The 15,879-nt window shown below is 47.7% G+C and overlaps 1 protein-coding gene across 1 annotated transcript in view; it reads right to left on the bottom strand.

The window, feature by feature from the left end:
• Window positions 1–15,879, bottom strand: part of CSNK1E (casein kinase 1 epsilon) — a 70,543-nt gene that overhangs the window by 5,461 nt on the left and 49,203 nt on the right. Inside the window, exons 6-9 of the mRNA XM_073549507.1 lie at window positions 13,962–14,132; window positions 9,525–9,673; window positions 9,085–9,277; window positions 957–1,096 (exon numbers count right to left, since the gene is read on the bottom strand). Of these exons, the coding sequence (XP_073405608.1) occupies window positions 957–1,096; window positions 9,085–9,277; window positions 9,525–9,673; window positions 13,962–14,132 (653 nt within the window). The remainder of the gene's footprint in view (window positions 1–956; window positions 1,097–9,084; window positions 9,278–9,524; window positions 9,674–13,961; window positions 14,133–15,879) is intronic.

Raw genomic sequence — 15,879 nt, 5'->3', positions numbered from 1 at the left:
ATCATTATGGCCACAGAGTTTTATTTTAACCTCATCGGTCCTCAGGACCCGTTTCTAAAATGCATCAGGCTTGTTTAGATGTTCTTTTTACATACTTCTGAAGTTTGTGGGGAGAACGCAGGAGAAGTTTTCTTCTTATGAGTCTTCAATGAAGGTCATATTTGTGCAGAGGTCTATGAACAGTAGAACAATGTACCACAACTCCAGAGTCTTAAATCTTTCTGAAGGTCTTTTCTAATCAACCAGGAGTTCTGATTTGCCTCTTTAGTAATTCAATGAGCAGCCCTCACTGAAATTTTGCTTGGTCTTCCAGACCTAATATTGACCCCCACTGTTCCTGTTAACTGCCATTTCTTAATTACATTTCAAACTGGGGAAAGGGCAACTTGAAAACGGTTTGCCATCTTCTTATAGCCTTCTCTTGCTTTGTGGGCCTCCAGCATTTTAAATTTTCAGAGTGTTAGCTGGCTGCTTAGAAGTACCCATGGCTGCTGTTTTTTGGCACAAGGGTAGAAGAGGCTAGGTTTTTATAAAACTGGGAAATTTGCATCACCTGGCCTTTCCAAACAATGATGGTGAACAAGCCATAACCCTAACAGGCTAATTAAGGTCTGAAACCTTGGTCAAAGTCATCTCAGCGCACACATCTTCAAGAGTGCCCAAACTTATGCATCAGGCAAATTTCCTTTTAGTAATTTTTAAAATGTAAAAAAATTGCAATATATTTTTTTTGCCTGAAATACAAAGGAAATGTGTCATCTTTAACGTTTGCCTCTTTAGAGAATTTCATCTTCAACCTTCAACTTGCTTAACTGTTCACAGTAACAGTAATTTTAACCAGGAGTGCCCAAACTTACATGCATCTTTGTAAAAAAAAAAAAAAAAAAAAAGAAAAACCATCTAAAATGTTGATGTTTACAATTTCCTGATTCACTATCGTTCAAGAGGACAGTTACCTGTGATGCTGAAATCCGGGACACTTCTTGTCGCCCTGTAAGATCAGAGGAAGAGACATTTGCTGGGGCTCCCCGATGTAACCTCATGCTGACTTTTCGTTCTCTGTCCACCCGTGAGATTGCCCGAGGGGAGGTGTTACCTGGAGCAACAGGAGGCAAACAGAAGTGTATATTACACCTGTTACACCACAATGATCATGTGCATGGTAATAGTAAGGAGGAGAAGACAGTCCAGCTCTGCATCGATAGCTTGCCATGTTGATGAAGGGTCAGCCCATCTGCCCTGGAGGAGTCACAGGTGCATTGTGGCACTGCTTCAACACCACTGATGCTCTCTATGGGCAATATGTCAGTCCGAAATCAGGAATCATGCTTGGGTGCAAAGGATCCATTTCTAATAGAATTTTGGTTATTTTGAAGGATCTTGTAATCCTTACAGTCTCTGCCCCAGTCTGCAACGTGTAATGATCAGTCTGGGATCACGTAATTGCAAGAGCAAAGAGCGGTGTAAAGACTAATAGAAAGTAAAGTCCACGTATGGTTAACCCATTCCTCTTGAAGAACTGAACATGGACTATTAAAAGGACCATAGCAGTCCTGCCTTCATCCTAGCAGTCACCTAGGATATAACGTCAAGTAATCCAACATCAGAGGCCATTTTCACATCAATGACCTTTACGTTTTGTTTTGGTTTTTTTTCAGAGGAGGTTGGGGTCGAAACCCTTTATTAACTTTCCATTCTTATATTGGCCACTGATGCAGCCAGTGCAGATAATCAGTGGGAAAAAAAAAAAAAAAAAAAAATCTACATCTGACCAATGCTTTGAACTATTACAAATGACCGGATGTTTCTCCTTCGCCTCATTGGGGGACACAGACTGTGGGTGTGTGCTCCTGCCGTCTGGAGGCCGACACTAAGTATACAAAAAAAGAAGTTAGCTCCTCCTCCGCCGCATACACCCTCACCCCGATAGCGGGCGGAAACCAGTTTTTGCTTAGTGTCTGATGGAGGCACACACAGTCTGGGTCTCTCCAGACTTTTTTTTTTTAACATTTTCTTGCTATGAAGAGGAGACTGGGGCGACGGACCCTATTGAAAGGGTCCGATCTCCCCCAAACATCAACGGGCGAGCACGCGCGAGTATTCCTCCGCGTATCCTTTCCCGCACCGAGGGACATCTCTGGGACTTTTCCCCAGACATCTATTTTTATTTTTTATTTTAAAGAAGATATGACAGGGGCAACGCATCCTATTGAAAGGATCCGATTTCCCCAAACCATCAATGGGCGACCACGTGCGAGTGTCCCTCCACGTTCCCTATCCCGCGACGTGGGACAGTATGCCAGACTTAGCCCTGTCCACCCCTAGGTAGCGAAACCATGGGCTTGCACAGAGGCACAAGACTAGTCTGTGATGCCCCACGGCTACGCCAGTCGGTACTGCGTGGTGGCGGACGGTCCCTCTCCTCGCCCAGCCAAGGCGGACGGAGCTAGGGTGCCTGCACCGTCCGAAGATGCGGTTTACCTCAGGGTAAGCAGGGCTCCTGGGCAGTGAGAGGTTTTTTTCCAGGCCAGGGCTGCAGCGTACTTTCCAGGGGCTGGAGCGGCTCCCCTCTCCTGCCTGCAGGCAGAGCAGGAGGGCTTCTTCGGCGCAGCAGGGGCAGCGGCGTGTTCCCCTTCTCCCTCGCCACGGCGCTCGGTGGCCGGGCGGGGGAAGGAGCACGCCGGGCTGAGTAGGCGCCAGTTCCAGGGCGAGTTAGGCCGCAGGGAAGAGGGCTCAGGTTTAGCCCCGGGCTTCGGCCTAGGCCGCGGGGAAGGCCCGCCCCCCGGTGCGGCGGGTGGGCAGGGCCGAAATTTAGCCCGCGGCTTGCGGCCTAGGCCGCGGGGAAGGCCCGCCCCCGGTGCGGCGGGGGGCAGGGCCGAAATTTGGGCCGCAGCGTTGGCCTAGGACGCAGAGGGAAGGTCCGCCCCCCAGCGTGACGTCGGGTCCGGCGCCCGCCCCCCAACGACGTCAGATCCAGCGCCGCCCCTGGATACTGGGCGGGCGCTGGATAAAATGGAGGCCCCGGCGTCAGAATGGGGTAGGCCGCGGTCAGGAAGCATCGCATCCTACCCAGGGAGACAGCAGCTGGGAGCCTCCAGACGGCAGTCGAGCTCCAGCAGCAGCACAGGAGCACGGGGAGGCAGCCGGAGCTCGGGTAAGTGCGACCCCGTCTTGGCCACACTAGGGCAGGTTGTCCTTCTCCTCATACCCCTGGATGCCATAAAAAAAAAAACAAAAAAAAACGACAATATATAGGAAAAGGTTTTTTCCGCAGTATGTCTGGAAAAGGGAAGAAGCACACCTTCCTTTATACCGCATGCATTTCCTGTGGGGCTGTGTTCACGCGAGCGCAGACCATTAAGATATGTGAGGCCTGTAGTTCCGAACGCGCCCAGGAGCCCTCCCCGCCAACGGAGCCCAGGGGGTCGGAGCCCCCGGAATGGGCGTTATCGCTATCTCGGTCTATGGCTTCACTTACGAAGGCGATCGAGACCCTTCAGGCCCCGGATAGGGGTAGAGACAACGGCTCTCCGGTTTGGGAAGGTTCATCCACCTCACTTGAGCCGCCGGCCTGCAGGGGCAGTACCCTCTCTAAAGAGACGTACAGGGAAAGAACCCATATGGCGTCTCCGGGCCCCTCCGGTGCTTCGGCATCTGTGAGTGCGGCATCTCGCTCTCCATCACCATTGTCTGAGAGCGAGCAGAGTTCGGATGAGGACAGGCAGGAAGCATTGGATCTGGATATTCCCGGGTGTCAGGAGACAGTGGACAGTCTCATTGAGGCAGTCAATCAGACTCTTGGTATTGAGGAGGACGTCTCCCTGGCCGCAGGGCATAAGATATCTTTTAAAAAGGCCAGGCGCCCACATAGGGTGTTTAGCACCCATCCTGAATTCGAGGACATGGTACAGCGGCACAGGGAACGCCCAGACAAGCGTTTTTCAGGGCAGAAAACGCTATAGACAAGGTACCCGTTTGCACCAGAGTTCTGTAAAGAGTGGGCGGAATCTCCGATTGTGGATCCCCCAGTGTCACACCTGGCTTCAAGATCATTGTTGTCGGTGCCTAGTGGGTCTTCCATTAAGGACCCCACGGATCGGCTCATAGAGGGTCTAGCCCGCTCGGTGTATGAGGCATCGGGGTCAGCGCTTTTGCATTCCTTTGCAGCTACATGGGTGGCCAAGGCCATGATGTCGTGGTCGGAGTCTTTGAACAAAGTCCTGCAGGACAGAGATTTGCCGGTAGAGGTGTCTGAGATAGTCTCCTGCCATCGAGATCTGATTTGCTATCTAATTAATGCATCCTTGGATGCGGCTAATTGCGCGGCGCTAGCCGCAGCAAACGCTATCGCCATTAGGAGAGCCTTGTGGCTAAGGCTATGGCGGGCCGATTCGATTTCTAAAAAGTCATTAACATCTCTGCCTTATCAGGGTAATCGGCTTTTTGGGGAGAAGCTAGACAAGCTTATTTCAGATGCCACGGGGGGGGGAAAGAGTAGCTTTCTCCCACAGCAGAAGAGCAGACCGCCCTTTCGTCAACCACAGGCGCGCTTTCGGGCATTTCTCGCCCAGGATGGGCATCAGCGGCCGGTTTTACTGCCCCGGCTCGTCGCAACCAAGACAGAGAGCGCCAGGTCACGTATAGAGCCAACCCGCTGGGGAGGATGCGGGGCCGTCCACCCAGGTCAAGGGGAGCTAGGTCTCAGAGGCCCTCTACAAAATGACTTGAGGCATCAGGTACCCGAGGACACCAGAGTAGGCGGTCGTCTGCTCAGGTTCCGCCACGTCTGGGTCAAGGTGGCACACGACGCATGGGTGGCGGAATTGGTGTCATTCGGGTACAAAATAGAGTTTATCGGACACCCTCCAAGGAGATTTTTTTCAATCCCGTCTTCCCAAATTGCAATCCCAGGCAGAGGCATTGCTAGGGGCCATCAGGATTCTTCCGCACAACAGGGTCATTATCCCGGTACCAGAGGGCGAAGAGGCCCAGGGATTTTATTCCAACCTGTTCGCAGTCCCCAAGAAGGATGGAACAGTAAGACCGGTTTTGGACCTAAAGCTCCAAAACAGGTTCATCAAGGTCAGGCACTTTCGGATGGAATCCCTCCGGTCAGTGATATCGGCCATGGAGCAGGGAGAGTATTTGGCCTCAATCGATGTCCAGGATGCCTACCTGCACATCCCTATTTTTCCTCCGCATCAGAAGTTCCATCGTTTTGCGATAAATGGCCGGCAGTTCCAGTTTGTGGCTCTGCCGTTCGGGTTGGCCACGGCACCCAGGGTTTTCACGAAAGTGATGGCGGTCGTTATGGCCATTCTTCATTCTCGGGGCATATTAGTGCTGCCATACTTGGACGACCTGTTAGTGAAAGGATCGTCTTTTCAGGCGTGCGAGGAGAATGTCGGCATTACGCTGGATACCCTATCCCGCCTGGGATGGTTAGTCAATGGGAAGAAGTCATGTCTTACCCCGGCTCAGAGGATTCCATTCCTGGGGATGATTTTCGACACTTCCCAAGGGTTGGTAATTCTCCCTCGAGACAAGGCCCAGGCGCTCCGGCGAGGGGTTCGGAGTCTTCAGCGGCCAGGCCCTCACACGATTCGATTTGGGATGAGGGTGCTAGGAAGGATGGTAGCAGCAATAGAAGCAATCCCGTTTGCGCAGTTTCATCTTCACCCCCTGCAGCATGCTCTTTTGGCAGCATGGGACAGGAGTCCTTTCTCCCTGGATCATCAGTGCAGGTTGTCCTTTCAGGTCCGGCAGGCACTGCAATGGTGGACGCGGGCACTGCAATGGTGGACGCGCGACTCCTCTCTCCTTCAGGGGAAACCCTTTCCTCCAGATCAGTGGTTGGTGGTCACAACCGACGCGAGTCTTCTCGGTTGGGGAGCAGTGTTTCGTCATCACACAGCTCAGGGGCAGTGGTCTCCCCAGGAGGCCCTTCTGCCGATCAACTTGTTGGAGATTCGAGCAGTGCGGTTGGCGTTGCAGCATTTTCAGCACTGGCTAGTGGGTCGCCCAGTCCGGGTCCAGTCAGACAACGCCACGGCAGTGGCGTATGTGAATCACCAGGGAGGCACGCGCAGCAGGGCAGCCATGCGCGAGATAGAACACGTACTTCGTTGGGCCGAGAGGCACCACTTAGTAATTTCAGCGGTCCATATACCAGGCGTGGAAAATTGGGCAGCAGATTTCCTGAGTCGGCAGGGGGTCGCGGCCGGAGAATGGTCCCTGCACCCCAAGGTTTTCCGGCAGATTTGCCAGCGGTGGGGAACTCCGGAGGTGGATCTGATGGCTTCCAGAGAGAACGCCAAGTTAGACAGGTTTGTTGCCCGGTCTCAGGACCCGCGAGCGATTGCAGCGGATGCATTGGTTCTTCCATGGAGCCAGTTTCGGCTCCCGTACCTTTTTCCCCCTCTGCCTCTTCTCCCGAGGAAGATCAAGAGGGAGAGGGTTCCAGCAATTCTGCTGGCCCCAGACTGGCCCCGTCGAGCCTGGTACGCGGATCTAGTACAGCTCCTCGCAGACGTGCCATGGCGTCTACCGGAACGGCCAGACTTACTGTCCCAGGGGCCGATCTACTACCCGAACTTAGGGGCCCTGTGTTTGACGGCATGGCCGTTGAGTCCTGGGTCCTGACCCAGGCGGGGTTTGGGCGTGAGGTGGTAGCCACGATGATTAACGCCAGGAAGCCGGCCTCGGCGAGAATCTATCATGGTACTGGGAAGGTTTTCTTTCTCTGGTGTCGAGAGCACGGGGTTGCGCCTTTGGCCTTCTCGGTTCCCAACATTCTGGCCTTTCTGCAGTCAGGCCTGGAGGCAGGTTTGGCTCCGAGTTCCCTGAGGAGACAGATCTCGGCCTTGTCCGTTTTGTTCCAGCGAAAGATCGCTAGTATTATGCAGGTCAAGACTTTCATTCAGGGAGTCTCGAATCTAGTGCCTCCCTTTACAGCTCCCGTAGACGCATGGGTCCTTAATCTGGTGCTGGGGGCCCTGCAGGAAGCTCCTTTTGAGCCATTGCAGGAGGTCGGATTGCCATACCTTACCAGGAAGGTCGAGTTTTTGGTAGCAATAAACCTCTATTAGGCGGGTCTCGGAGCTGGCAGCCCTATCCTGTAGAGCCCCGTTTCTGACCTTTTTTAAGGATAAAGTAGTCTTGAGACCACGTCCGCCGTTCCTGCCGAAGGTGGTGTCCTCGTTCCATATTAATGAGGACATCGTTTTGCCTTCATTTTGTCCAGCTCCAGTACATAGAGTTGAGAAGGCGCTCCACACGCTGGACCTGGTGAGGGCCCTCAGGAGGTATGTGTCGAGGACAGCGCTTTTTCGCCAAACAGATTCGTTGTTTGTGATCCCTGAAGGGCGCAGGAAGGGGCTCGCGGCCTCACGGTTGACCATAGCCAGATGGATTCGTCTTACTATTCAAGAGGCTTACCGTATTAGAGGAACGCCAGTTCCACCTGGAATAAGGGCGCACTCGACTCTGGCAGTGGGCGCCTCTTGGGCGCTTCGGCATCAGGCTTCGGCAGAGCAGGTATGCAAGGCGGCAACGTGGTCAAGCCTGCACACGTTCGCTAAACATTACAACGTACATACGCAGGCTTCGTCGGATGCGAGCCTGGGTAGGAGGATTCTCCAGGCAGCAGTGGCACACCTTTGAACAGGTAGGCATGCGGTGTAGATTGATAAGTTGCTCCCACCCAGGGACTGCTTTGGGACGTCCCACAGTCTGTGTCCCCCAATGAGGCGAAGGAGAAAACAGGTATTTTTGTGAGTACTCACCGTAAATTCCTTTTCTCCGAGACGCTCATTGGGGGACACAGCACCCACCCTGATAGCCAGTTGGCTTTTGTTTATTTTTGATGGGTATAAACCCTTATTTGTAGGGTGGTCCTTTTTTTCAGACATATGATTTTTTGCGGTAGAGCTAAATTGCTGTCAGCTTTTCCGACTGCTTTGGCACTAAACTGGTTTCCGCCCGCTATCGGGGCGAGGGTGTATGCGGCGGAGGAGGAGCTAACTTGTTTTTTTGTATACTTAGTGTCGGCCTCCAGACGGCAGTAGCACACACCCACAGTCTCTGTGTCCCCCAATGAGCGTCTCGGAGAAAAGGATTTTACGGTGAGTACTAACAAAAATCCCTGTTTCATCAAAATAAAATCACCTATACTCACCTCCCGTGCCAGCAGTGTTGGCACTCGCAGACCCATGGCTCACATGAGGTTATGTTTTGTCACGCGAGCCCTGCACCCAATCAACGCTGGCATCAATCTACCCGCGTTCCGATGTATAAGTAGTCAAGAGGAAATGAGCGTTCAGTCACAGCCCCGACTCCCTCTTGATTACCTATGTGTCCGAAGATGGGGACAGGGACGCCAGCGCTGATTGATGTAGGGCTTTTGCGTGATGTAACAGCCTCACGTGAGCCCTGGAAGCACAAGTGCAGACACCGCTGGCATGGCGTTGGCACAGAAGGAAAGTATAGGTGTTTTTATGTTAACGCAGGCCAACATTCAGAGTGAGAAGGGGTTGTCCTAGAAGTGGACAACCCCTTTAAGAAGAGTACTTCTTTATTAAGGTGACAAAGAACTCTAACACGGATGGGGACATTCAGGCTATGCACCCACGTATGCAGAAAAACGAACTCCTTCCCAGGAAAACCGTGCGTTTTTTTGCGCGGTTTTTACAGGAGCATCCTCCTGCTCACACAATATAGTTAGAAATGCGGATTTTTCCATGAAACTAGTGAGCATGCTGCGTTTATTACTGCGATGCTTTTTTTGCGGAAAAAATGCATCAATATACACAAAAAGTGCGGAATTCATTAAAATGAATGGGATGCTTCTTGTAAGCGGTTAAGCGTTTTTGCCGGTAAAAACGCTTAAAAAACGTGAAAAAAATGCTTACGTGGGTACACAGCCTAAAGTCTTTCACCAAGTACAGTCATATCTAGATACAACAGCTCTACAGGACCCTAGGTAATATTGTTGGGATTGGTTAGTCTCTAGGAGAAAAAAAAACCAAACATTTTAGATGGTTCTTAATAATGCAGAGCAAGCAGGTGTATCTGGCAAGTACTGACCGCTCTGCTGAATCCTTGAGGCTGGTGTGGAGGCTACAGGGTCGCCTCCATTCCTTAACCGATTAGGGGCAGCACCCGCAGGAGGGCCCGGAGGGAGCGCCCGAGTGGCGGATCCTCTAAGCTGCCCCATTCTCTCTTCTCGATCATGTTCCCTTCTTTCCCTGTCCATATCTTCTGGATTCCGAGCTGCACCCTACAAATCAAACACAACTGAATTAGTTTTATGAATAGAAAAGCAAATATTTATTTTTTTGTGGTTCTCGGCTGCATCACTTTACAAATTGTAATCCCGGATATTGCACTTTATTAGCAAACTGCAGAAGGTTGGTAACAAAACGTACACTTGCTAAATAACTAATGAAACACTGAGCTTACATGTGTATCTGATCATAAAAACGAGTATTCATAGAATTAAGAAAACAGAGTTAAAAAATACTCACAAATTTGAGCATGTTCCAGTCGAACACGTAGTCGTATGAAAAGCCTTGTCGATGGAAGAGGTTACGGAAGAGCTGCCTCAGGTACGAATAGTCTGGTTTGTCATCAAATCGGAGGGAACGACAGAAATTCAGATATGTGGAGAACTCCGCTAAAAGAACAGCAGAAACCCTGGCTCAATCATCTTTAATAATTTATGTCGCCATCTTACCCCCTAAATATTTGGTAATGGTGCATACAGAGGCACACTGTATCCCTGCACCACCACACTACAAGACTTCATACGGCACCATACACATTGAGGTTCTTCCTAGAAGCAAATCGGATCATTTGGCATCTGACAGTGGGACAGGGAGCCCATACTGTGCCCCTTCGTCGGACTCGTACATCTCTTATATTCCCATACAGTCAGGATAGCAGGGTGCACATAACATGACAGTTGAAATAAATGTGAGCAAACAGAGATTTTTACAGTCTCCAGTAAGTGATGGAGGCAGCCTCCACCTACACACAAGGGAAAAAGCATGCAGAGCCTTAAAGTGAATCTGTCACGTTGTACCTGCAGTTTGATCTGTGGACAGTATAGAGGAGAAGCTGAGGAGGATATATAGCTTTGTTGGAAAAGATTCAGTATAATCTGTTTTTTTTATACATTGAAATCCTTGACACTTGCATGCAGGAGTCCAGTGGGCGGTCATTTTACCGGTTGCCAGTTACAGTGGGGCAAAAAAGTATTTAGTCAGTCAGCAATAGTGCAAGTTCCACCACTTAAAAAGATGAGAGGCGTCTGTAATTTACATCATAGGTAGACCTCAACTATGGGAGACAAGCTGAGAAAAAAAAATCCAGAAAATCACATTGTCTGTTTTTTTTTTCATTTTATTTGCATATTATGGTGGAAAATAAGTATTTGGTCAGAAACAAAATTTCATCTCAATACTTTGTGATATATCCTTTGTTGGCAATGACAGAGGTCAAACTTTTCTGTAAGTCTTCACAAGGTTGCCACACACTGTTGTTGGTATGTTGGCCCATTCCTCCATGCAGATCTCCTCTAGAGCAGTGATGTTTTTGGCTTTTCGCTTGGCAACACGGACTTTCAACTCCCTCCAAAGGTTTTCTATAGGGTTGAGATCTGGAGACTGGCTAGGCCACGCCAGGACCTTGAAATGCTTCTTACGAAGCCACTCCTTCGTTGCCCTGGCGGTGTGCTTTGGATCATTGTCATGTTGAAAGACCCAGCCACGTTTCATCTTCAATGCCCTTGCAGATGGAAGGAGGTTTGCACTCAAAATCTCACGATACATGGCCCCATTCATTCTTTCATGTACCCGGATCAGTCGTCCTGGCCCCTTTGCAGAGAAACAGCCCCAAAGCATGATGTTTCCACCACCATGCTTTAAAGTAGGTATGGTGTTTGATGGATGCAACTCAGTATTCTTTTTCCTCCAAACACGACAAGTTGTGTTTCTACCAAACAGTTCCAGTTTGGTTTCATCAGACCATAGGACATTCTCCCAAAACTCCTCTGGATCATCCAAATGCTCTCTAGCAAACTTCAGACGGGCCCGGACATGTACAGGCTTAAGCAGTGGGACACGTCTGGCACTGCAGGATCTGAGTCCATGGTGGCGTAGTGTGTTACTTATGGTAGGCCTTGTTACATTGGTCCCAGCTCTCTGCAGTTCATTCACTAGGTCCCCCCGCGTGGTTCTGGGATTTTTGCTCACCGTTCTTGTGATCATTCTGACCCCACGGGGTGGGATTTTGCGTGGAGCACCAGATCGAGGGAGATTATCAGTGGTCTTGTATGTCTTCCATTTTCTAATTATTGCTCCCACAGTTGATTTCTTCACTCCAAGCTGGTTGGCTATTGCAGATTCAGTCTTCCCAGCCTGGTGCAGGGCTACAATTTTGTTTCTGGTGTCCTTTGACAGCTCTTTGGTCTTCACCATAGTGGAGTTTGGAGTCAGACTGTTTGAGGGTGTGCACAGGTGTCTTTTTATACTGATAACAAGTTTAAACAGGTGCCATTACTACAGGTAATGAGTGGAGGAAAGAGGAGACTCTTAAAGAAGAAGTTACAGGTCTGTGAGAGCCAGAAATCTTGATTGCTTGCTTCTGACCAAATACTTATTTTCCACCATAATATGCAAATAAAATGAAAAAAAAAAAAAAAAAACAGACAATGTGATTTTCTGGATTTTTTTTTCTCAGTTTGTCTCCCATAGTTGAGGTGTACCTATGATGTAAATTACAGACGCCTCTCATCTTTTTAAGTGGTGGAACTTGCACTATTGCTGACTGACTAAATACTTTTTTGCCCCACTGTATATCTGCATGCACAGTACAAGGAAGATTGTCAAATCACTGATAGGACCGCCCACTGGACTCATACCTGCAAAAAAAACAACAAAGATCTCAATGATTAAAATGACAGATTTCCTGTAGGGTGTGTGCACACTCCGTGGATTCTGCTGCGGAATTTTCCGCACAAATTTTCCTAAATCCGCAGGTAAAACTGCAGGTCAAAAGACGTGCGGTTTATCTGCAGTTTTTCCACTGCAGTTTGACACCTATCATGAAGCAGGTGCCAAACCACAGCGGAATCCGCACAAAGAAGTGACATGCTGCTGTGCATGCATTTTCAAACAGGAGATGGGATCAAACCAGCTCCGTGACTCATCTTCCTGAAAACAAAGATTATTCGGCTCTGATATTCAACATGCCCAATCCTTCTTTCTTCCATCTTAAAGGCCACCAAACACTAGACTTGGCTGAACAGTCGAATATCGCCTGATGCGGGTCTGTCGGGTCTCTTCCCTTATACAAGAAGATGTACATTAGAGATGTATCCCATGTTACATTTTCAACAGCCGATCCTTCTGTTCTCCGACAGATAAGTCGTCGCCAGAGGAGCCTCGCAGTGTCTCCACCATACAGACCACAGGAAGGCTCGGCCAAGCTTTCCTGTGTATGGAGGAGTCGGGCAGAACCATCTTACGTGTGTGGGGACCATAATCTGCCCACCATAAAAAATAGGATGTGGCGTGCAAAACTTTTTCTTCCATTATAAAAAACACAGGAGGACCCCATATCATCAACGACAGTCAGTGTTTGCTCTTTTATTCCCACTGCTCCCCAAGTATTCTGGCGGATTTTTTTTGTTTGTTCTTTTTTTTTTTTAAAGCTGGTATACAGTTCCAGAGACAGGTTTTTTTTTCCTCAGTGCTAATTTTATGGTCTTTATCAAGGTGGTGTTGCTCACAAGGTAATACGGTAATAAAGTGACACGTAAAGTCATGCCCCAGAGGATCAAATGAGCTCCACCCTAGAGGAGCATGCAAGTCCCGCCCTCAGTAAAAACCACACTCATTTGCACTAAAGTCTTTTATCTCTGGAACTCTATAGTACATTTAAAAAAAAAAAACAAGCACATCAAAACACAATACTCAGGGACATGGGGAGCAGCAGGAATAAAAAAAGGAGCAAAAACTAGCCACTTTTGACTTTGTGGCAGCTCCTCTTTAAATAGCATGTCATTTGCAAACACTTAAACTAGAACATGTACAAATTAATTTGGTGCAATGAAACTGCCACGAAAAGCAAAAAAAAAAAAAAAAAAAAGTCCTTTTTTTAACACTTTGGAGGACTGTCAACGTTGATTTACAGCCCTGCAGGTCAAATAACACAATTTGTTGCTTTTCATCCATTGTATGGGAATAAAATTATTTTATTTTTCTTGTGCACACACTTCATCTGCAATAATGTGATCCTGAAATGTAGCCACAGGGATGCAATAAGTGACGGAGCCAGAAGGGGGCATGATCGCTCTGTTAACACTTGCAACAACTCAATGTCTGCATATTGCTACCCAAGGATCTAGCTCTGCGCAAGATGTAATTCTTACGTAATTTCTTAATGAATTCTTATGCAATTTTCTCGGTTATGTTAAATTTCATAAATACACAAATAACTTTAGCAAATTATTAATACACCTGCATTAGCAGATATATAATTTAAGGCTGGGGGTCACACGGTCAGAGATTGATCAGAGTGTCATAGTACTGTGATCACATTCTCTTGCATGAGAGAATCGCAGCTCAGGTGCAGAGAAGATGGAGAACTTAATTTCTCCATCTTTTCCATTGTCTGAGAGCGTACACTCATGTATGGGAGTGCGTGATCAGATTCTCGGATGCACTCACAGTATGCAGAGATGGTTTTGTCATGCCGAATCGGTATGAGAAAATCACCGATCTGCTCCACAGTATAACACCGGCCCAAGTGCTCTCCTGTAAAACATCAGATAGCACTTGGCCGTGTTATACGTGTGAGCGAGCCCTAAGTAAGCGACTGGCTCCCCAGACAACTAACATCACAACTTAGAAAATGGTTACAAGTCATTATTTTATGGCTCAGCCATAGGTAACACTTACAGGGGTAGCCTTTGCAGAGGACCTCAATAGGGGTTGACATTTTCTTCTCACTGATACGCTCATATTTTTGCCGTTTGGTGGCAGCTTTCAATCCCTGCCAGGGCAGCGACCCGAGGTTAAAGTACATAAGAACATATCCCAAACTCTCCAAGTCATCCCTGCGACTTTGTTCTACAAGGAAAAAGGGAGGCCAACAAGAAGTTACCTTTCAGAAATCAGTCATAAAAGAGCTATGGAATCTTGCTTAGTAATGGCATATAGACAAGCTAGTAAAACAGAGGTGGATTCTGGACAGATTTTAGAAGTACACCAGCCTCATCAGGAAGACTATTATAATAAAGTTTCCAGACTGTATTGTGAAATCTGGAGACCGATCCGATCACATAATAATTCGACAATAAGAAATGCGTCTGAGAAAAATTTGGAATAATTCTCATTTTACTTCTAACAGATAATGTGAATATTCTGCTTAATGAAGTCTTCAGGACAGTTCCCCGAATCCCTATAAACTCTTGGTGACACCTGTCGCACACGCCTGGTGGATGTGCATGTGGCATATCTGGCGCAAGCTCCCATGCCAACTCTGAAAGCAACAATTTAGCCAAGTTCAAATCATGCTTTTTTTTTACCCCCTACACAAATAGCAAAATATAAAAAATAATTGAATATTTGGTATGGCTGTATACTCAAGTCAAGCCAAATTAATAAAATTTCAAAATAAAGTATCCCATGCTGAAACGAAAAATAAAAATTAAATCACAGGATTGCATTATTTATTCACCTCACCACCCCAAGAAAAAAAATATATGGTGCCAATAAAAACTACAGCTCATCCCTCAAAAAATAACACAACTCATTGATAAAAAAAACAAAAACACTCACAAAACTTACAGCTCTTAGAATATGGGAACTACAGCCAAAGCTTTTGCAAGTCATTTTATTTTTTGTTTTCAAGTAGTGATGAGCAACCCAGATAGCAGCGAAAGCAGGTGTGCGATGATTCGCGTATTCACTACCTGGCGTCTGTGCAATAAATAAGACATGCGGTCCCTTCTATTTTTGACAACCAGCGCAGGAAAAACAGACAGCTGCTGGCTGCAGCCCCAAGCATCATCTTGGATGATTGTCAAACATAGAGGGGTCCCCATGCATTTTTTTTTAATTTTAATTATTTAAATAAATGAATTTAAAAAACCAGCATAGGGTGCCTTTTTTTTCTCTTTTTTTTTTTTTACACAAAGGGCCAACCTAAAGCAGACAGCTGTCTGCTTTAAAATATTTGGCAGAACCCGGACATCCCTAGGTTTGCCCAGTCCTATTTGCAAGTAGTAAAAGCAAACAAGCCCTTCTATACATTTGGCATCACCATAACTGTACTGACCGCTATAAAAAAGTTTAACAGGTCATTTACACTGCAAATGGGTCGTTGTAAAAACAAGACCTAAAAATCAACAGCACAATGAATTCTTTTTCCCCCTTTTTCAGCACATATGGAAAAATGAGTGGTGCCGTTAAAAACTACAATTCAGCCACATGAGGGTTTGTTTTTTTGTGAGATTTGGCAATGGAAAAAAAAAAAAGTTTATATATCATGGAAGAAGTAGAGGGGGAAAAAAAAAAAAAAAAAAAAGCACAGAACTGAAAAATGGACCACTACCTGGAGAACTTCTTTAAATAAAGCAGTCTCTGTGTAAAATAAAAATAGCGACGTCCGATCTCCTAGGGCTCTCATTACATTGTCATGTGAACCCTGCAGCCAATCAGCAATCACTATTGAGCTGCTCTCACTTATGGAAGTAGTCTGTATGCAGGGGCCCAATAGTGGCTGCCAGGTGACTGCAGGGATCACATGACAATGTCAAGTGAGCCCCGGGGGAAAGGCGCCAACATTTCTGGAACAGAACTGGTGTGGGAGGTG

Source organism: Dendrobates tinctorius, unplaced genomic scaffold (genome assembly GCF_039654945.1).
Source record: "Dendrobates tinctorius isolate UK_male_01 unplaced genomic scaffold, ASM3965494v1 ptg000159l, whole genome shotgun sequence".
Taxonomy (NCBI): Eukaryota; Metazoa; Chordata; class Amphibia; order Anura; family Dendrobatidae; genus Dendrobates; species Dendrobates tinctorius.
The sequence above is the reverse complement of the archived record's forward strand: the minus strand, read 5'-3'. Positions and strand labels throughout refer to the sequence as shown.